The 24,130-nt window shown below is 32.7% G+C and overlaps 1 protein-coding gene across 11 annotated transcripts in view; it reads right to left on the bottom strand.

Annotated features, from left to right (window-relative positions):
- LOC148613135 (dystrophin-like) overlaps positions 1-24,130 on the bottom strand; it is a 236,455-nt gene that overhangs the window by 157,985 nt on the left and 54,340 nt on the right. For 10 of the 11 annotated variants that reach the window (XM_088586300.1, XM_088586311.1, XM_088586302.1 and 7 more), the window contains 4 exons: positions 9,439-9,633; positions 7,949-8,130; positions 1,952-2,096; positions 304-394 (listed from right to left, as the gene is read on the bottom strand). In XM_088586300.1, the coding sequence (XP_088442426.1) occupies positions 304-394; positions 1,952-2,096; positions 7,949-8,130; positions 9,439-9,633 (613 nt within the window). Of the gene's footprint in view, positions 1-303; positions 395-1,045; positions 1,076-1,951; positions 2,097-7,948; positions 8,131-9,438; positions 9,634-24,130 lie in introns of those variants that run through there. The other variant, XM_088586309.1, reaches the window with a different exon arrangement.

The raw sequence follows: 24,130 nt of genomic DNA, 5'->3' as shown, positions 1-24,130 counted from the left end.
GTTTGGTTTTTTTTTTTCAAATGAATTTATTTTTAATTGCTCGTATACTTCAGCTCCTTTTTTTATATCCCTAAACCCAATTTAACTGAACATAATTCTTCAATTCCACTCCCCCTGAAAACCCTTCTCTTTAAGATTATTTAAAAACAATTTCATTAAGGTTTCTATAATGATTGGTCAGTTTACATTGTGTTCACATTAACCTCATGTGTGACCTCTAGTATTGTAAATGATTGGTCAATTGATAATGAATTCAAATTATTGAATGTAACTTCTAGTGTTGTGATAGTTTATAATGTATACCAGTTTCTGTATTATTATCATCCACAATGACAACCATATCATGTAAACTATCAACTTTTTGTTGTTGTACATCAAGTTCTTCTTGGATTTTCTAAAACAATAAATGTAATCAATAATAGATTGTTGTAAGTCAACTCTGACTTTAAAAAAAAAAAACCCAAAATAATAAAATTGAAATTTTGTACATTTACTCTTTCCAATTTATTTGTTTGGTATGTCAAAGTTTTCTTATCATATAGATTTTAATACACTATTACAGGTTTTTAATAAAATTTAACTTTATATTGGGAATCAAATTTGTTGTTTGATAGGACCATGGAAAGATTAGATTGTAAAATCCTTCATCTCCTTCAATGTAATAGATTGTTAATCAACTTCAAGAATAATCAATGTTATATATGGTAATGATTCTCTTATTTATGTTTGCAATTAAGGAAGTAACAGCCTATAAGAAATTTGTCTAGGGTAAAGCATGTGTCTGGATTGTATCTATGTGTTTTACTTTACAATTTTCTATCTGTTGTATGATATTACCATGTTCTGAAGCAATAGGATCCTCAGATTGTATCTATGTGTTTTACCATATGATTTTCTATCTGTTATTATGATATCAACCAAGTTCTGAAGCAATAGGATCCTCAGATTGTATCTATGTGTTTTACCATACGATTTTCTATCTGTTGTATGGTATCGACCAAGTTCTGAAGCAATAGGATCCTCAGATTGTATCTATGTGTTTTACCTTATGATTTTCTATCTGTTATGTGATATCAACCATGTTCTGAAGCAATAGGATCCTCAGATTGTATCTATGTATTTTACCACATGATTTTTAATCGTTGTATGATATTGCCATGTTCTGAAGCAATAGGATCCTCAGATTGTATATATGTGTTTTACCTTATGATTTTCTATCTGTTATATGATATCAACCAAGTTCTGAAGTAAAAGATCCTCAGATTGTATCTATGTGTTTTACCATATGATTTTTAATCTGTTGTATGATATCGCCATGTTCTGAAGCAATAGGATCCTCAGCTGGTATCTATGTGTTTTACTTTATCATTTTCTATCTGTTATATGATATCAACCAAGTTCTGAAGTAATAGGATCCTCATATTGTATCTATATGTCTTTTACCTTATGATTTTCTGTTATATGATATCAACCAAGTTCTGAAGTAAAAGATCCTCATATTGTATCTTTGTGTCTTACCATACGATTTTCTATCTGTTATATGATATCAACCACGTTCTGAAGCAACAGGATCCTCAGATTGTATCTATGTGTTTTACTTTATCATTTTCTATCTGTTATATGATATCAACCAAGTTCTGAAGTAATAGGATCCTCATATTGTATCTATATGTCTTTTACCTTATGATTTTCTGTTATATGATATCAACCAAGTTCTGAAGTAAAAGATCCTCATATTGTATCTTTGTGTCTTACCATACGATTTTCTATCTGTTATATGATATCAACCACGTTCTGAAGCAACAGGATCCTCAGATTGTATCTATGTGTTTTACTTTATCATTTTCTATCTGTTATATGATATCAACCAAGTTCTGAAGCAATAGGATCCTACTACTTCATCACCAAGTTTTGAAGTATAAGATCCCCATATTGTATCTAGGTGTTTTACCTTATGATTTTCTATCTGTAGTTTGATATCACCAAGATCTGAAGCTATAGGATCCTCAGATTGTATCCTTTCCTCCATATTTGTCATCCATTCTGCCAGTTCATCTAGCTGTTGTTGTTGTAAGGTCATCAGCAGTTTTTGGAGACTTAAAAAAAAGACATTTGTTTTAAACCAAGAATTATGATTAAAATTTAAAAGATAGTTTCTTGACACAGTATAAACATTTCAACAAATACAACTCCACTTAAGCATATGTTAAGCCCATCTCTCCTTTTTGAGTTACAAAAGTTCCTCAACACTAAATTAAACATGAGCAATGCTCAAAGTTCAGACTGGAAGCAAATATTTCAATTTATTTAATAATTATATTTCTCATAGCGCATGTCTTCTAGAACTTAGACCAACTGACCTCAAAAACAATGAAGAATTACAGAAATACTGAAATATGGACAGAATGTGATGGAACTAGATACAGCTAATGAAAACATCGCTGTAGAAAGCCTATTGAAAACATCAATGTAGGATGTCTATTGAAAACATCAATGGTGAAAGTCTAATGAAAACATCAATGCAGAAAGCCTGTTGAAAACATTGATGAAGAAAGCCTATTGAAAACATCAATGTAGAAAGTCTAATGAAAACATCAATGTAGAAAGTCTAATGAAAACATCAATGTAGAAAGTCTAATGAAAACATCAATGTAGGAAGCCTATTGAAAACATCGATGTAGAAAGGCTAATGAAAACATCAATGGTGAAAGCCTATTGAAAACATCAATGTAGAAAGTCTAATGAAAACATCAATGTAGGAAGCCTATTGAAAACATTGATGTAGAAAGCCTATTGAAAACATCAATGTAGAAAGCCTATTGAAAACATAAATATAGAAAGTCTAATGAAAACATCAATGTAGGAAGCCTATTGAAAACAATGATGTAGAAAGCCTATTAAAAACATCAATGTAGAAAGTCTAATGAAAACATCAATGTAGAAAGTCTAATGAAAACATCAATGTAGGAAGTCTATTGAAAACATCAATGTAGAAAGGCTAATGAAAACATCAATGGTGAAAGCCTATTGAAAACATCAATGTAGGAAGCCTATTGAAAACATCAATGTAGAAAGTCTAATGAAAACATCAATGTAGAAAGTCTAATGAAAACATCAATGTAGGAAGCCTATTGAAAACATTGATGTAGGAAGCCTATTGAAAACATCAATGTAGAAAGCCTATTGAAAACATAAATGTAAAAAGTCTAATGAAAACATCAATGTAGGAAGCCTATTGAAAACATTGATGTAGAAAGCCTATTAAAAACATCAATGTAGAAAGTCTAATGAAAATATCAATGTAGAAAGTCTAATGAAAACATCAATGTAGGAAGCCTATTGAAAACATCAATGCAGAAAGGCTAATGAAAACATCAATGGTGAAAGCCTATTGAAAACATCAATGTAGGAAGCCTACTGAAAACATTGATGTAGGAAGCCTATTGAAAACATCAAAGTAGAAAGTCTAATGAAAACAACAATGTAAAAAGTCTAATGAAAACATCAATGTAGAAAGTCTAATGAAATCATCAATGTAGGAAGCCTATTGAAAACATTGATGTAGGAAGCCTATTGAAAACATCAATGTAGAAAGCCTATTGAAAACATCAATGTAGGAAGCCTATTGAAAACATCAATGTAGAAAGCCTATTAAAAACATCAATGTAGAAAGTCTAATGAAAACATCATCAATGTAGGAAACTTATTGAAAACATCAATGCAGAAAGCCTATTGAAAACATTGATGTAGAAAGCCTATTGAAAACATTGATGTAGAAAGCCTATTGAAAACATCAATGTAGAAAGTCTAATGAAAACATCAATGTAGGAACCCTATTGAAAACATTGATGTAGGAAGCCTATTGAAAACATCAATGTAGAAAGTCTAATGAAAACATCCATGTAGAAAGTCTAATAAAAACATCAATGTAGGAAGCCTATTGAAAACATCAATTTAGGATGTCCAATGAAAACATCAATGTAGGATGTCTAATGAAAACATCAATGTAGGAAGTCTATTGAAAACATCAATGTAGGATGTCTAATGAAAACATCAATGTAGGAAGTCTATTGAAAACATCAATGTAGAAAGCCTATTGAAAACATTGATGTAGGAAGTCTAATGAAAACATCAATGTAGAAAGCCCATTGAAAACATCAATGTAGGATGTCTATTGAAAACATTGATGTAGGAAGCCTATTGGAAACATCAATGTAGGAAAGCCTATTGAAAACATCAATGTAGAAAGCCCATTGAAAAAATCAATGTAGGAAGTCTAATGAAAACATCAATGTAGGATGTCTAATGAAAACATTGATGTAGGAAGCCTATTGAGAACATCAATGTAGGAAGCCTATTGAAAACATCGATGTAGGAAGTCTAATGAAAACATTGATGTAGGAAGTCTAATGAAAACATCAATGTAGAAAGCCCATTGAAAACATCAATGTAGGATGTCTATTGAAAACATTGATGTAGGAAGCCTATTGGAAACATTAATGTAGGAAAGCCTATTGAAAACATCAATGTAGAAAGCCCATTGAAAAAATCAATGTAGGAAGTCTAATGAAAACATCAATGTAGGATGTCTAATGAAAACATTGATGTAGGAAGCCTATTGAGAACATCAATGTAGGAAGCCTATTGAAAACATCGATGTAGGAAGTCTAATGAAAACATTGATGTAGGAAGTCTAATGAAAACATTGATGTAGAAAGCCAATTGAAAACATCAATGTAGAAAGCCTATTGAAAACTGATGTTGTTAGCAGGTTTAATTTTTCATATACACACCACAGATAATACAGATTGTACTATACATAAAATTAACAGAATCAATGAGGCATGAATGTATGGGATTATCACTTAATCTATCCTTATTCACTGGATCATTTAACATGAGATAGAAACTATAAAGAGCTAGTTTTAACCTTTAATTGTAGGGTATAAACAAAATTTAATGATGATCCTAGGATGGTTGATACAATTAAAAGTCAATTACAGAGTAGCAGGGTCTTAATTGATTGTCCTCTTTGACAAAATTATGACAAATTAAAAGTTAAGATACAATAATATGATGACCCAAGAGGAGGATTAGCTGTTAGATTGATTTGTTGTTGATATGATATGATTGTATAATATATGATGACTTAAATATTACTTATTGATCATTTTTGACACCTTAATTTAAACTTAACTATTATAATGGATTTAGTTCCCATTTTAACAAGTTGTTTGGGTAAGCTTCATTTCAACTACACATTTTTATTTGGTAGATCTGTCAACCTTTTTTATCAACTCAGTTTTATTTTTTTAAATATGCATTTTATTCTGAAAAAAATGTGCATAATTTTACACATGGACATCAGGCCAGGAGCTTAGATAATAATTATGCTCAAGTAAAAAGTTCATTCTGAAGTGGCTTTTTTTATATTACCAACAGTCTTGTTAATTTAGTTTAGACAGTGTGATTTTAAAAAAAAGATACCTGTTCTTAAGGAGGAAATTTGTGGATGCTAAGTTGAACACAAAATCTGTGAGCACTGATTCACTAGTGATACCCCTCTTTCAATCACAATAAAAGGAAATTAAACAAAATCCTCAGGAAACAGGTTTGCAAAAGGAAAAAAACCCTTACCCAATTTTTTCCTCAAGAAAAATGTGCATAAAAATAACCAATACATGTACATATGTATATTGACAGCAATGCTAAATAACAGATATAGTTGATTATTTATTTGAATTCTTTTGAAATATTTTTAGTGTCTTAACATACAAAATGTAACATTTTTTTAAAGTTAGAATTTTATAAGAGGGATGGGCCGCATGGGGTCTACATGATTCAGCATACAATTGTACACGTAGATCAAATTCTGATATTTGTGTATACGAATCAAGTCTCTACAATATAGAATGCACATGCTTGTGATATTTGATGTATAAATATATATACGTGTGCATGTATCTTTAATCAAACAACTAAATGCTAAGTACATGTAATAAGGTATTAAATTATCAAATGTAGTTGTGTATGTTTTAAGTATGGTTTAATTGTATTCCTTCTTTTAAATTGATTGATACTAGTACAAAATGTACATGTAGAGTAAATCTATTTTATAAATAAAATATACAGCCCTTGTTCTTTCTGTTTCAGGTAAAGAAGTTTAAATACATTTATCTAAGTGATTTATTGTAGTGTGATTAGCGAGAGACTGATACAGACCCTGCCATGGGTCATGATTGATGCACTACAAGTATTGTAGAAGATGATGGAGGAAATACAATGTAATCACACACCTCTGACCTGGTTAAGCAAATAGTGGACAATCATTCAAGATTTTTTTATTAACTTTAATACGTACATGTAAAATGACTATCTGGTATTTAGGAGATATTGTTGCTGCCTTATTGATGTTTTAAAATAATTTTTTTTAAAAACCTGCAAGTGTTTAAAGTCATCAACACTGGAAAGCTATGTTCTTTTGATATTCTACTCACATGCCAAATATAAAAAAGCTACAGCTATTTATATTAGAACCTATATATGCGTTTAGAAAACGCCAATTACAGGCTTAATACCCAACTTAAGATCTTCTTTTGCATATCTCAACCATGAAAAGTTACCATTTTTCAAGGAAATTTCCTTAAAACAAAATGGGGGCCATATCTCCGCCATCTTTAATTTTTTGAAAAAAATATTTTGCAATTATAAGTTTCTCATGGGGTCCTACCAGATGCACTAAAGTTTACATGTAATTGCCAATATCACTTTCGGACGGTTTTCCATGGTTTTCTCATGGACAGCCTCTTAAAGAGAATAACAGAAAATTTAAAACAGTACAATTAAAAACATGTAGCACATATATAGGTACAGATTTATCAATCTCCCATTCATCTGAATATAGCTGAAATATTGCTGCTCGGACGTTTAACCCCAACAAACAAACAAACAAACATCAATCTCCCAAACCAGGTTTTTGTTTTTATATACGGTAATATGACTTTTGTTCTTCTTTCGATTCAAACCAAAATCTAGATTATCAGTTTTTACTACTTGCATGCCTTAAACTTTTGTTCATCTTTATGACACATTACATTGATAAATTATGATCTATTATAATATGTAGGATTTACCTTGAGTCCATGTTTGAAATTTTTGACGGAACTTTCAAAATATGTTTCCATCCTTCAATCCCAGCACCAACATGGTTTTGTACATGTATTTTAATCAAACCATGTGTTTGAGAAGATTCAAAAATCCCAGAGAAGAAGTGGTCCCTTAATGATTTAAAATTTTTGAAAATATCCATAAAAAGTTTGTTAAAAAAACAGAACTGGTTTTGACATTCAAAATAACATTTTCTTATTTCTATTCTTATCTATCGATGTTTACATTTGGTACACATGACCTTATCACGTTTATTCATTCATTACGTGACATATTTCACTTACATTACGAAACGCAAATTTGTTTAGTGCAAATACATTTTAACCAGTAATACTTCCAATTGAATTAAAAAAGGTTGCAGTTCAAATCTTAATTTTATATTAATAATTGCACCCATTGTGGAAGCAATCTATTTTATTCTTCAGTGGTTCCTTAATAGAGCCATGGACATGATTTCTTTAGGTCAAGCTTTGTCTGAGGTAACCAAAGACCACCAGCAAGTAAGACATGAACACACTGCTATTAGCCCTATTGATGGAAGGAACATCAGCATAAAGAATGAAATCTAAATTGTGTGGAAGTGTTTGACAAAAAACAAAATAAAGTCTCTGAGGTAGCAATGGCATTGATCATTTATTAGTATTGAAATTTTAAAGGATTAAAAATCAACAGGTGACAATTTGTTGACTGCTTGAGTTTTGCCAAGAAATACATATTTTAAATTGCCTTCCTCTCATCTGACGTACAGTCCATTCCTTTCCTGTTTACAACTCGTATTTACCTGCTCTGTCTTTCAATAGTTTTCTGTCTTAGGTCCTCCCATCTATTCCTCAGTAGACCCATCTGTACTTGTATTTCTTTCTCCTCCTCCTCAGTGACCTTTTTCTCCGAGATAAGGTCGTTTCCCTCCTTGACAACATGAACAATACTCTCCTGGTGCTGTGTTAACTCCAGCATAAACTCCTACAACATTAAACCAGAAATAATAACCTATGATATCAAAATACTCTTAAATGGAATACCAAACTTTGTCATTGTGTTATAACTGAGAGTCTACTTCACGCAACTGTTTTATCTTAAAGTACCAGATCTTTTGTATTTTATTTCCCACATTTGAAAAAAACTAAAAACAAGAGGCTCCCAGGAGCCTGAATTGCTCACCTTCTTGAATTTTGCCTTTCAAAGACAATAAATTAAACAAGAAGTTGTCCAACAATTTTGACTAAAGAAGTCTTTGGAAGGACTATCACAAGATCTTTTCAACAACTGAAAGTTTCTTTTAATCTATCATAATTTTCAAGATATTGACTGAAAACTATTAAAAAAAAAAGTCATTTTCCCCTTTCAAGGGCAATAACTCTTACAAGGGGTCTGAAGACTTTTGTAGTCCTAATAATATGGATCATTTCAGCTATTGAAAGAATTTGGATAAACCTAACGGTTATGGAGATATATGTGTAAAACTACTGTCTGACCCTTATGTTCTATTTTTAGTAATGGCGGCCATGTTTCTCGACGAATCAAAAATCCCCACATCAGTTCTATGCAGTATACCCCAAGGAACATTCATACCAAGTTTGGTTTCAATTGGTCATGTAGTGTCAGAGGAGAAGAGAGAAGATTTTGGAAAGAAATAGCAAAAATTGTTGAAAAAGGGCAATAACTCCAACATGGCTTAACGGATTAAAACCAAAATTTGACTAGATATAGATCTCATCATACTGAACACTTTTACCCATGTCACAATTCAGCTAAACCTTACAGTTTAGGAGATATGTGCGAAAAACTACTGCCTGACCCCTATGTTCTATTTTTAATAACGGCAGCTAAGGAACATTCATACCAAGTTTGGTTCTAATTAGTCAAGTAGTTTCAGAGGAGAAGAGTTTCGTATAATTGTTAACAACGACGACGATGGACGGACGGTGATGGACGACGACAACTGACGCCAAGTGATGGCAATAGCTCACATGGCCTTTGGCCAGGTGAGCTAAAAAAATGTGAGAATTAGTCATTTAACTGATACCTCCTCAACCATGTTTTGCTATGTTGAATGTCCAAATTAATTTGGATCAAAATCTAAAATAAAAGGTGCACAATAGGAATAAATAATAAAGCTTCTGTGAAGGTTTCATTAAATTCCATTAATGAGTAAGGAATATTACAAAAGACAGTACAAAAAGAAGGACAGACACCACTGTCACTGTATTTTGACCCCCACTTTGCAAGCAGGGATACAATAAATGACAGAACAAATAGTCTTCATTTTACCTCATGTTGGTTGAACTGGTCTTTAACTTTTGAAACTGTATTCCCAAGATTATCCTGTTTTTCCATAAGCTCCTCAGCTTCCAGTAACCAGGTCAATACATTCTCAAGGTCATCCTGATAGGTTGAAAGGTCAACTGAGTTTGAACTTGAACTCATGGTGCTTGTGTTTGAAGAACTGCTCATAGACATTGAAGTCTGTAAAAAATAGTTTAAATCAAACATAAATGTTTCATCTGAAAAAATCAAAAGTTAATGTCCAGCGTGATAACGTGTAAACTATACACCACTACAAGCCCTGGTGATAGTGTGTAAACTATACACCACTACAAGCCCTGGTGATGGCATGTAAACTATACAGGTGATAGCGTGTAAACTATACACCACTACAAGCCCTGGTGGTAGTGTGTAAACTATACAGGTGATAGCGTGTAAACTATATACCACTACAAGCCCTGGTGATAGTGTGTAAACTATACACTACTACAAGCCCTGGTGATAGTATGTAAACTGTACAGCACTACAAGCCCTGGTGATAATGTGTAAACTTAATTGACAAATAAATTCAAAAGACTTCCCAGAATTTGATAAACAGCCCCATTTCCCTCTGAACTAACTTGTTACATTTTTCACAGAATTGGTAATTCTCTCTATACTGAATACTTTTGTAGGGAACTATTTACATGTATGACAAAAACAATCACCTCAATATATCTACATCAATACTATATGGAATCATGCCTACGTATAGCGTACACTTGACCTGAACAAGGTTTGAACAAAACCATCAAATCATGATTTATTTTTAATAAAAACAGAAAATCCGGATTTTAATCCTCAACTAAACATACTGTTTTATGTGGGGGTAGTCCAATAAATGTATAATGTACTTGGCAGGTGTATTAGACCTTTTGGAGATAACTATATTCTATGAAAATGTTATTTTATTTAAAGATTTTATATACAGATTGAGACACAACTTTAGAAAACAAAAAATGCAAATGCAAAAAATAAGTAGTCAATGTAGAATTTTTACTAACAAATAATTACTTAAAACCCTAAATAAAAGTAAAGAAATTCTGTGGAAAGATAATCTCAAGAAAAATTTAGTAAATTGAAGGTTTCATCAACTTTTCAAAAAAGAGTATCTGGATTTCCTCACCCCTTCATCAAATGACAGTGTGAATCCTGAACAGGACTTCAATTATGGACTGCAGTGTATCGTACTTGATATTTATTAGAAGTGCTGTGAGCAAGCTCAAAAAGAAGATAACCCAGATTCAAATAAATAGTTCAATGTATAACCCTTAAGTTCAATTATCTCCTTTACAAGTTCTCTTGACAGTAAATATATTTCTTCATGATGTTCAACCTTCCTATACTATTTCATGAAAATCTACTGAGTGGTCAAGGACGCACTTATGAGGTTTTATCATGTAAAACCCTGTAGTTGGATTGTCTCCCTTTTGAATGCTCTGACTACCATTTATACCTCTGATTAACTTAATAATATTCCTTTATGCACATCTACATATGATGTATGAAATTTCACTCAAATCCCTTGAGTGGTTTAGGAGCAATTGCTCTTAAAGAAATGTTGAATGATAGATGGACAAGGTGATTCCTATATACCCCTCCAACTTTGTTTGTGGGAAGTATAATGATTTCACAGCACCAAAAATGGGTTATTTAAAAAAACCTAGCATACCTAGAGGGAATAACCAATCTGAAGGCTTGTTATATAAAAAAAAACTCTTTTAACTGAGGTTTCAATAAATGTGATCACAAATTAAAATCTTAAAAGCCTCAAAGAAGAAACACAAAACAAAAATAAATTAAAAAACGGAAGGGCGGAATCATGAGTCCCATAAGATTGAATGCTTATCACAATATTGTTTCATTTTTGACATACCGGAAATATAACAAAGTAAATGAAGCAAAAACTATATTACTATGAAAAACAATACAGACAATTTAACATTCTTGTAAAAATGAGTATTTCCTCTTCTGGCGTAAGAACAAGAATGAAGTCATTAAGTTGTGAAAACATATGTAGAAATAATATTTGAAGAAGAAAAGACAAGATACAAAGTTTTGTAACCACTTCAATGTAATTTCCCAAACAACTGATGAAATTAGCAATAATACATTTCTGGGATTTGAATAGAATCATTAAATCTCAGTAAAAGTAGTTTTAAGTACATGTCTTGATTTGCTTGTTACTTAAATGACATTTACAGGTCTACAGTAGGTAGCTAACCAGTGTGTGACATCATTAACACTGTAGCAACATCGATGCCAAGCTTAGATTTTTGCTTTCCATAGAATGATGCTACCTTCTCATTCAAGGCTAGTGGTGGCATGCTGACCTACAGTTAGATAGGAATCTCAATGGTCTAGTGGTAGTATGCTGCATGACTTTGTGTTGAAGAATATATCCTCATTGGTGTAGCGATAGCATGCTGACCTACAGTTTATAGGAATCTTATTGGTCAAATAGTAGCATGTTAAATGACCTATGTTTGAAGAGGATCCTCATTGGTCTAGTGGTGGCATGCTGACCTATAGTTGGAGAGGAACCTCATCAGTGAAGTGATTTCAAGCTGACTTCTAGTTGGAACAAGTACTATTTAAAAAAAAAAGATAGCCGACATATTAAAATTTTACTTCTAAGTTTCTACATTTCTTCGAGGAGTTATAGAAAATATTTATAAATCCTTGATTTCTTTCAAGAAAATAACACATGGCATACAATTTCAAATTTTTGATACAGTTTTTTCGAAAGCAATTTCAAATTTTCTATACAGTTTTTATGAACACCACTAAGTTATTAGTATTTGGACAATCCCGAAACAGAATCTAAACCAACTGTGTCAGAAAAAAACTTCACTAGTGCAGTGGTGGCATGATGATCTACAGTTAGATAGGAACCTCAATGGTCTAGTGGTAGCATGCTGCTTGACCTTGAGTTGAAGAGGATATCCTCATTGATATAGTGATATCATGCTCACCTATAATTAATAGAAACCTTATTGGTAAACTAGTGGTGGCATGTTGACATCTAGTAAGAAAGAAACCTCATTTGTCTAGTAATACCATGCTGACCTTGAATTTGAGAACCTTCTTTGGTGTAGTGGTACCATGCTGACCCTGAGTTTGAGAACCCTCATTGGTCTAGTGGTACCATGCTGACCTGGAATCTATGAAAAACCTCATTGGTGTATTGGTATCATGCTGACTTTTAATTAGAAATATCATTGGTGTAGAGGTACCATGCTGGCTTTGAGTTAAAGAGAAACCTCATTGGTGTAGTGGTACCATGCTGACCTTTAGTTGGAGAGAAATCTCATTGGTGCAATAGCAGCATGCTGACCTTGAATTGAAGAGAAACCTAATTGGTGTAGTGGTGTCATGCTGACCTTGAATTTGAGAATCCTCCTTGGTGTAGTGGTACCATGCTGACAATTGGTTTGTCAGAAAACCCATTGGTGAAGAGGCAGTAAGCTGACCTTGAATCTATGAAAAACCTCATTGGTGTATTGGTATCATGCTGACTTTTAATTAGAAATATCATTGGTGTAGAGGTACCATGCTGGCTTTGAGTTAAAGAGAAACCTCATTGGTGTAGTAGTACCATGCTGACCTTTAGTTGGAGAGAAAATTCATTGGTGTAGTAGTATCATGCTGACCTTTAGTTGGGAGAAATCTCATTGGTGTCGTGGCAACATGCTGGCTTTGAGTTGATGAGAAACCTTATTGGTGTAGTGGTACCATGGAAAGAAAATTCATTGGTGTAGTTGCAACATGCTGGCTTTGAGTTGATGAGAAACCTTATTGGTGTAGTGGTACCATGCTGACCTTTAGTTGGAGAGAAAATTCATTGGTGTAGTAGTATCATGCTGACCTTTAGTTGGGAGAAATCTCATTGGTGTCGTGGCAACATGCTGGCTTTGAGTTGATGAGAAACCTTATTGGTGTAGTGGTACCATGGAAAGAAAATTCATTGGTGTAGTGGTACCATGCTGACCTTTAGTTGAAGAGAAATCTCATTAGTGTAGTGGTATCATGCTGACCTTTAGTTGGAGAGAAATCTCATTGGTGTAGTGGTATCATGCTGACCTTTAGTTGGAGAGAAATCTGATTGGTGTCATGGCAGCATGCTGACCTTTAGTTGGATAGAAATCTCATTGGTGTCATGGCAGCATGCTGGCTTTGAGTTGATGAGAAACCTTATTGGTGTAGTGGTAGCAAACAGACAGTGATTGCGATCAAAATTTTGCCAATGGGACTATGACCCCCTCACACTTCAATTTAATGGGACATTTTCAATTTCAATGGGCCATTCTAAAAAAAAACCTGGGACAAAATTTGGAATAGCAGCTAAGACTGCATAGACAATGAAGATCAAAGGTACATTTGTAACCTAAACAAATTTTAATTTACACTGCAGATCTAATGTTTATTAAGAGTTAACAATTTTAAAACATGTCAATTAACTATCACATCAAATCACTTTTCTTTGCTGTTGTTTGAGTTTTTATATCAATGTATTGTCTAATCCTTTATCATGGTCCACAGATCCCCCATCAATTAGACCCTAACTTGGCTATTGAACTAGTTTATCACAAATGATAGGAAAGAGTCTATTTTTTGTTTAGCTGCAATCAGATTTTGGATTTTTTTGGGTGCTTCAGGACCAGATAATATGTCTCCACCATTATCAATATTTTCAATAGGGGGTTCATAACCGTGTCTAGCTGCCAAGTTAGTTTCTACAACCATTGCAGTTTGATTCTGGTAATTACCATCATTAATATCTTTCAGGCTTTGAAAAAGATAATTTCTTCTGTTTTGGGTTGAGCTTAAAAATGTTTTCGGTGGCATTTTCAATTTCAAATTTTTTGATATTATCAAATTATTTTTATTCTTTAAAACAATGTTCATTGTTCTTTTAAATGTGTAAGCGATCAAGAATATGTAATCCAAAAAATTGATAAAGTACCGTTTCATTCCCCGGTCTTCAAATCCCCTAAAAAATATGACGATCAAAACAGTCATCCGACTGCAGCTAATAAAAACATTTTTAAAAGATACGTTCATGCCTTTTTTACTATCACAAGTAGTGGACAACACTCCACCATCAATGATGGAAACTTAATGTGCGCACATGACGCAACACATTAGTTACTCAATGCGTCATTCTAAGAGGAAATGCAACTATGGCACATGGCGCACAGTAATCCCAATCACTGTACTGACCTCTCATATTCAAATTTGGTGGTGGTTGCATTAAGGAATTGCATCACTGTTCTTGAATTATCTGTCACTGAACACAAAATTAATCAATTAATTTTACAGAGCTGGCTTAAAATCCCCCTCTGTCTGCAGAACATAATCAGTCTACTCGCAGGCTTGGGAACATACTGTCAATACCTAAAGACATCCTAAGGATTTTCACTTTAATTCTTATTACACAACTAAACCAGATATAAAACACCTCTCTCTATATATAGATAGCTATTACAGGGTTAAAGAGAACAGTTTTCAAAAGAAATTTTGCCAAATTATACTGAAAATCATCTAATACTGTATCTACTCTGTGGTTGCTTTTTGAAAATTGCTATCACTTCAACCGAATAATGACTCTTATGATAGAGTAAGTAAACATGTACTTTCTAAAATCATAAAACCATTTAATAACTAGTATCCATCATGGCTGCTGCTGTTTCCTTCAATCTGCTGCATGGAAATTTGTCTACAACTGTTACATGGAAATTTGGCTACAACTTCCCTACAACTGTTACATGGATATTTGCCTGCAATTTTTATGAGGAAGTCTTTTGTAAATATAAAGCAGTATGATGAATAACCCACAAATCTGATAATGTATTCTACCCCATCAGAATGAAGGTATAAAAATGAAATTTGTCATATCTATCAAAAAGCAATGCAAAGGACCAATTAAGGGACAGATAATTTGGTCAAAAAGCAAAGTTTTCTAACCATCTTTTGAAAGTTTCCCTACTTCTGTAACTTTGTAGTCACTATGAATGAGAAAACTGTCAGAAAATTCCACAAAGAAGGACGTCAGGATCCAGGATACAACATAAAGACCACTAAAACACGTTATAACCTCCTTTTTGTGTTGTATAAATAAGAGATCACTGTGAATTAAAAATAAATGAAGATATCATATTTATGAGATTTCTTTTTACTTTCCAAGATACATCTTCCAGTACATTACAAGAATACATTATATAGACCACCTCGCTTTCTTATAAAGAATGTGACATCATATTTTTCCCCTTTTACTTCCACATGAATTCTCCAGATTGAAATACATTTGAAAAGTATAATATAGCAAATAATTCATGATGCTACTGCAATATACTGACCAGTTGGTCATCCCAAAAAATGCCAATGGAATTCAGCTCCACTTCAGTCCAGATATTTTATTGGGCAACCAACTGGTCCATATATCACCATAACAACTTCAGCATCAAAAACTATTTGCTAGTATCATATCAGTGAGTTTCAGACTTTGAGTTTTGCCTGATATTTAAAGAGACATGCAGACTTTGAGTTTTGCCTGATATTTACAGAGACATGTACTTTAAAGAAATTCTCAAGTTTGCAGGAGATAAGCTGAACAGTCAAATGGTTACAAAACATTACCATATATATCTTGTACTACAGTAACGACTGTAATTACCAACAACCAAAGATGCATTCAAGTCAATCAAAAAGTTCACAAAAAATTGACAATAAAATATAGAAAAGTCCCTGTTTCCTCACAGCAATGTACTTTGGATACACCTTGGATCTATTTTAATCTTTATTAGCACTGGAGATGAATATGTTTGCACCAAAATATTTGGAATAAAAACTGACAAAATAGTTAAGTCGTTCTGAACAGATGATAATTACATGTAAGCAATTACAACACAGATGTTTATGTAATATTTCAGGCTAAATTCATTTCCTTTACTGATTTGAACTTGAAAGGCATTTAGTCTGTGAATGAAACATCACAAAAATAAAATAGCTGATGTATTTAGAGACCTGTTAATTACTACAAAAGATAAATGAATAGAAGCAGAACAAATAATGCTAACTTCAAAAATCTGAAATCAAAAGTCCATTTATTACCACTGGTATGTTATATCTATATTGGTCAAAGTTTCCCCATTTAATGGACAATAGAAGTTACCTCCCTTTTTAATATGGTTGCGACCTGTGGCAGCACAACACCAACAAACATTGTTAAATCATATTTTGTATCACTGATAAATTTTAATGGAAATATAATGCAACAGAGACAGTTATGTTGTAACTTTTTAAAAGTACTTTAACCTCAGCTTATCATTCTTTTAAAACTTCTACATGTATATAGTCACCATTTTGTTTATATGGGTCAATATAACTCTTAAGAAAACTGAACCAAACATTTGTCCCCAGTTTACCAAACTTGGTTGACCTTACATGAACCATAAATGATTACACATCGGAAAATCTTTTTGTTTTGACAACACATGAAAGTTGAATGAGAATACGACAGGTTTAAGAGGCAAGAGTTTTATTCTACCAAACAAATAGGACTTTTCCTGTATCCAAGTTTTTTTCACAAATTTGGCAGGCAGAGCAACACAGAATTACTAAGAGAACAGTATATTTCATCTATGCAGAGACTGATTTGTGCATTTCATACATTAATCATTAAATAAGACTTAAGTATTAAGTAGGGCCATTTGTTTACAGAATTGTTATACTTTGAAATACCGGTATAGTGTGGAAAAGCATGAAACTACATTATCTTATAACTACACACATTGTTATCTTATAACCCACTCAACAGGAAGTCAATATCAAACAAATTACTTAAAACATATGCACAATCACTATGAAACAATATACCGAATCTAAAATCAATTAGTAGTAGCCTAGATATGGAATGACAGGCAGACAGACAGAAAAGGTGATATGATTGCCCTAGAACACATGAATTCATTCTTGTCATTTTGCTCCAATGACCCAATATTTGTCTCCAAATAACCTTTTGACATCAATGAAACTATGTAATTTTATATTGTGATGTCATTCATATTTAAGTTGAAGGATAATTCCTAAGTGTAAGGTAAATAATTCTGCTAATTACCAATACAGACTAAATCATAACCAACAATCCACAAAGGTGAAGGACACAAAACAAGTATTAATAGGTGGATTATGTCTTAAAACCCAGAAATCTGTGTCTGATTAGAATCATCACTAGTTATTACATGCAGCAATCTATACTATCTATCAGAATACTATATGTGGAAAAGAATTACAAATATTTTGATATGATTCTGATAGAAGTTTATGAACTGGTGAAGGGGTGTGTTTGATTAATAGATCATACATATAATAAGATATTGTTTTAATGAAGTTTATATTTTTATATAAAATATTCAACTTAAGTAAAGTTTATGTTATGAGCAGAATTTCCTACTGTAATACTGACTATTGCAAGCAGCCTTAAAAGTTCTTTTTCATATTCCTAACTGATTGACTGTCTGATAGGAGCATTGGACAACATTAGATTCCATAAATATGAAAAAGGACCATTATGTTTCTATATCTCAAAATTCAATAAATTTACATATGATGTAGATCAATATATATGTACCAGACATCATACATGTACCTGTTTATGACTGACGTGTATTGACAATCGTATGATGTAGGGTACTTAAGAATTTGTCTTCATTTTTTCTGCTTCTTTGAGGGAGGTTTATTATGTGCACATTCCAAAGTCAAATTAGTTAATGCCCAAGGCATGCCTGGCTTATATTAAAAAAAAACTTGCCAAAAATACAGCATGTTATAACTGGTATAGTACAATCCTTACTCCTTTGAACCAATAATTTTAACATTGACCCCATTAAAGTTTCTGAACTAATATAAAAGGAATGGAAATCTATCAAAGAGACAACAACCCCTGACTGGGATTAAAAAATGTAAGTCCACACATCTGATGTCAAATGCTTTGTCAAGACAAAAATTCCAGTATACAAAGATGTTATATATTGTAATTATCACTGTTCTGTTGTAAAGTTAATATATAAACAAACAAGAAATATGTTATCTTAATTATATGAATGTAATCTATCTTTGGTTAATTAAGAAAGCTAATGGCTAGACATGTGATATTATCCAGCTAAGATCATGAATGATCAATAATTATATGATTTATAAAGAAGTTGTGCAACTAGAAACTAAAAATGTTTACTAAAGAATAACATCAACTACCTGCTCTAAAATTAAACTTCAAGCATATCTGTATGTTGTATCATATCTTCACATTTATAAGTTTTAGAGCTCACAAATACCACAAACTTCAATGACTTCAAGTATTGTTTGTTCAAAGAAATATAGTAAACCTTATATAAAACAAATGTTAAGTCCATATATAGTGGCAGAACAGAACCTAATTATATTTCTTCCTATTGGTTAAAGACAAGGTATTATACATTTATAAGTAAAACAGAAGACAACTCACTGTTTTGATCTATGTCAGGGTTAAAATCTGGAACAACAGGAGAGGTGCACTCTATTTGTTGAAATAATGTTTTGATTACATGAAAAACATAATTATTAGCTATTTCTCTGTGAGTTTAGAAATGGGTTAAGGTATTTATCATTTCAAATGTCATAGAGTTCATTTTCAAGAAAATTCCTCTTCTGGTGAATAAACACAACAACAAAAAATCACAGCTGTTTAAATTCCTAATATTGTTAGAGACTTCTTGCACTCGGAATTTCAGTACTTAATATTCGCATATGATTTGCATAAATATGTATTTATATGCCACAAAATGCAGCAGATCTTCGCTCTATCATAGTTCTAGCTTCTTACGATTTAAAAATGTACCTCTTATATATCATACACATGTGCTCTATGTGTGTTTTTTGCTTGTGAGAGAACAGGAAGTTTACATGAAATGTTCGGTTAGCTTTGAATATTACCCAGTTTCAAATTCAGGCACTGAGGCTTGTTACAAAACTATATAGGTCATATACATTAGCATGCCCCTATATTTATGAATATTCATTACCAGCTGCTTAATCTGGTTCCTAAACTGGTTCCCTGGTCAATACCATAAGCGACCCACAGATCGCTACAACATACCTTCTTTAAAACATATACACATGTCTATGCATGTTTTTTGTTTGTATTAGAAAGGGAAGTTTACATTAAAAGATAAAATGATCGGTTAGCATTGAATTAATGTAATATTACCCAGTTTCCGTATCAAACACAGGCATTTGTTACAACTGATAATGTAAAAGTCATATATATTATCAGGACACTGACATCTGTATTTAGTTTGTAAATTAACTATTATATGTTATTATATATGTTCAATCAAAACTGTTCTATGTAAAAAAAATTGTACTGTAATCATGCCCTCTATGGGTCCTATATTGGTGAATAAACAGTTCTATAGCCATTGCCAGTTGTTTAATCTTGTTCCAGATGATTGAAAACATTCAAGTCATAACAGTTACAAAAGAGTATACAATAATATCAAGGGAACCAAGTTTTAGCAGAAGTCACCCGATTTCAAAGCATATCGCATTTGTACCATTTCGAATGTTGAAATTAAGCCAAAATCTGTGACAGCGAATATTTAACGATTAGTGACTTTGAAGACTTCAGTAGTTGATTTTACCTTTTTTCAAAATAATTTCTAAAAAGAACTGCAATTAAGAAAATTTACAAAAACATACAGTAATTGAATACAGTGCTGTAATTAATTATTTCTTTGCAAGTGAGTGTTAGATGTAAAAGGAAACAGCAACTATAAATTAGACTGACATCATAAATAACACATAAATATTCCACGAAAAGGTTTACAGTTCATTGTAGATATCCTAATTAAATTAAATCATAAGTCTATCATTCTACATACTGTAAATCAAAATCTCCAGTATGTGTAAAGTTTCCTGAGAATTATGTAAATAACTAACCTAACTTAAAGCCTTCTCTGTTAGTTGAAATGACAATATAATTTAAATGGCATTATTCCATAAGATTAACCAGTATATACAAATATTTGTGTTCATGTCTATTAATGTTTAGATATTATGTTGTGTATTAAAATATTGACTATGTTCTAAGCCTGTCAGGGGAAGATTTTACCTCAAGAGTAACTCTAACTTACATATGTAAGGTCACAGAAAAATACTGGAAAAAGGGTTTCATGTGCTTCACCTCATTAAAAAACAACATGGCTGTATGAAAGCTAAGGGCTGCTCAAATGCATGTTCATGGAAATTTTGTGTTTTATGTTTTAAGAGATAAATATGTATATTCAGAGTCCACAAAAACTTGTTTTGTCCTGTCAGTCATGGGACTGGCTGGTTAGATTGTCCAGTCAGTCCCACAGATATTTAGCCAGTCCCAGTCATTTTTGTAAATTTACTGTTAGCGAATTAAAATTCTTTAATGATTTAATGGTATGCCAAGTTGCTTTTCATTTTGTTGTATTGACTTGGTTGTGGAGCTTTTTTTTCAACCTGTTTCCAGAAATGGCTATTAATACAAGTTTATTTATTTCCCAATATGCATGTGATTAGTTTAGTAACTTTAGTTTGAATCAGTATAATTATCTGAATATCAATAATTTTATTTTATCATAATCATTCTTCAAAAGCTTATTTTTTAATCCATGAAAAGTTTTTCTGCTTCAGTCTGCTCAAAGTCAAAGTCATCCCCACTGTCCATTTCCCCATTTGCTGCTAAATTGTAGCTCTTGATTTTTTCTGTTTTTGCGATCTAACGTTAAAATCACAAAAAAACTAGTTCAAGCTACGTTTCGCAGCCATTTCTCCATGATCATCATCATCTTTTATAGACGTTGTCTGAACATATGAGAGTTGTTTGGTCGTATAGCAGGAACAGCACTGGTAAAGTGTTGAATAGGCCACATTAGTCATAAGCACGATGTCAACAATTGGGTACCTGATGTTAAACCGGAAATGGAATTACGCAAACCAGTCAACATCTAACAACCAAACAAATAATCAAACCAACAAAGCACTGTGACAGCCATTTTTTACCAGTGGTCCTCGAACCGTCGCTCATGATAAAGACATTGACAACCCTGTTTTTTAACAATCAGGACCGGCAGGACTGATGAATTTCACGTACTCAGTGTATTGCACAATGGCAGGTCCAAAAACAAAGAAAACAGTTTAGTGCACTGACTTTCACTGTATTCATTTCAGTTTAAGATGATAGGGAACATTTCAGTCCATTGTATCTACAACCAGCAGGTCTAATATATAAAAACTTGATAAAAAATTTATTATTTGCATTTTTACTAGAAAAAAAAACAGCAAACAAATACACAAACTGAATAACCTTGAAGTGATGGATTATAAAACTTCAAAAGACCAGGATTCTCAATAAGTCCCAGCGACCGGCGATTTTGCCGTCTACTTTGACATTGGCGCCAGCTATTTTGTTGCTCAAAAAAATAAAATTGAAAAAAAAATGTTTGGTTATTTCACATTTCATATCACGTTCATATCACAACTCATATGTTATGCCAGAGGTTGCCGAAACTACGCAGACTTTTTGTATCCCGCTAGAACTCTAACAAATAGGCTTCTGGAACAGGGTTATGTTGCTACAAGATTGAAGTCATCACTACAGAAGTTTTATGGTCGTCATTATGAACTCATGGATCGTTATGGTGTATCCATCTGCACCATGAAAACTGATTTATTCAACGAGTCATAGTTTTCCTTTCCTCGTTTGTCTACCCAGACTTAACTTTTTATGAGCACTTCGCAGGTGTTTCTAGAAACGCTTACCCTACCGGTGCACCTGGTCCACGCTCCCAGTTTTTAGTGGAGTCTGTGTTGCTCATTTGCTTTTGTTACTTTGTATGTATGATTTTAGTTACTTTATGTTCTTTGTTGTGTATGTCTGTTTTCCATGTCTGGTCTTCGTCCCTGGATTACATTCTTTTGATTACCTCTATAACCTTGGTTCCCTTGATTACTCTTTCATACATAAAAAAATTGCATCAGAAACCTTCAATTGTGGTGTTTATTGTAATGTAGATTAGTTTTTTTGTCAAGATCAGCTGTACGAATAAAATAACTTTAATCGTGGTTAATTCGGAGTTTTTGTAACGGACAAATCCTCTTTTTTTCAAACACAGTACTGATTCCATATCACGGATTACGTATGTGGGAAGTTTTAGAATCAATTCAGCACTCAGTTTGCACCTGAGGGCCCTCAACAGTGCCACCTACTTTAAAACTTATTGAGAACCATAAAAGACATTAAATATGTGTACAATACCATACATATATACTTGTATGTGTGACCAATGTGTTCTGTATAACAATCTCCAATAACTCATCTATACATAGCAGTTTAAATGTAACATCTATCAAAAAATAACTGTTTTACTTACACTTGATTTAAAAGCAAGAAAAACACAGCATGGAATTGTCAGGTGACATCAAATTAAAGTCATACATCATGGCAATGTGACATCCAATATGACATTAAAGGAAATTCCAGTCCTAATTGACTTATAAAGATGGAAGGAAACCAGGGCTAGTTACAACAAGATTTAAGGAGGATACAGTGTCTGATAGGACATTAAATGAAAGCCACCATGTAGCAAACAGCTTTTAGTGGACAGATGGACATGAAACTTGGACCTAACCACTTTGTGTGGTGGGTATAGACTGCAGATGGACATGAAACTTGGACCTTTGTGTGGTGGGTATAAACAGTTTGTTTCGGTTACAGACTTATTCAGGAGTTAAAGGTTCCTACCCCTAACCCTTGATCCAAGAGGTAGATCCAGGAGTTAGTAGGAGTATAGGTTGTCAGATTCCTACCCCTAACCCTTGATCCAAGAGGTAGATCCAGGAGTTAGTTGGAGTATAGGTTGTCAGGTTCCTATCCCTAACCCCTGATCAAAGAGGCAGATCCAGGAGTTAGTCTGAGCATAGGTTGTCAGGTTCCTATCCCTAATCCTTGATCAAAGAGGCAGATCCAGGAGTTAGTAGGAGTATAGGTTGTCAGGTTCCTATCCCTAATCCTTGATCAAAGAGGCAGATCCAGGAGTTAGTAGGAGTATAGGTTGTCAGGTTCCTATCCCTAATCCTTGATCAAAGAGGCAGATCCAGGAGTTAGTCGGATCATAGGTTGTCAGGTTCCTACCCCTAATCCTTCATCAATTAGGTAAACATTTTTTGAGAGCATTTGTTGATAATTTTCAAAATTAATTGAAGGAGTATTTTACATGTCCTACTAATTTTTTGAGTTACTAATATGAATTCGCACATTTTTATTTTATACTGTGTCTATCATTTTTAAATTTTTTTAAAGGCACTTCCCTGTCATGATTCTGCCTACATCCATGCCTATCTTTCACACATAGGATGCAAGATAGGCCAATTTTTAATGAGAGAATTACTTTTGTAGGAGAACCTTTGACCACTAATGAATGAACACAATAAAATAATACTGTTAATGCCTTCAATGCGAATTTGCAGAACAAAATTGAAATATTCATAGTCTGTTACAGTAAGGTAGAAAGTTTAGTATTAAACAAATAGATACAAAATCCCCAACCCACTGCTATCAACATCAAAGTTATCTGCCAAATATTTCAGTATC

This window comes from Perna viridis, chromosome 6 (assembly GCF_037379345.1).
Source record: "Perna viridis isolate PV_CMFRI_1.1 ecotype Kerala chromosome 6, ASM3737934v1, whole genome shotgun sequence".
Taxonomy (NCBI): Eukaryota; Metazoa; Mollusca; class Bivalvia; order Mytilida; family Mytilidae; genus Perna; species Perna viridis.
This window is presented reverse-complemented; position numbering and strand designations above follow the sequence as displayed.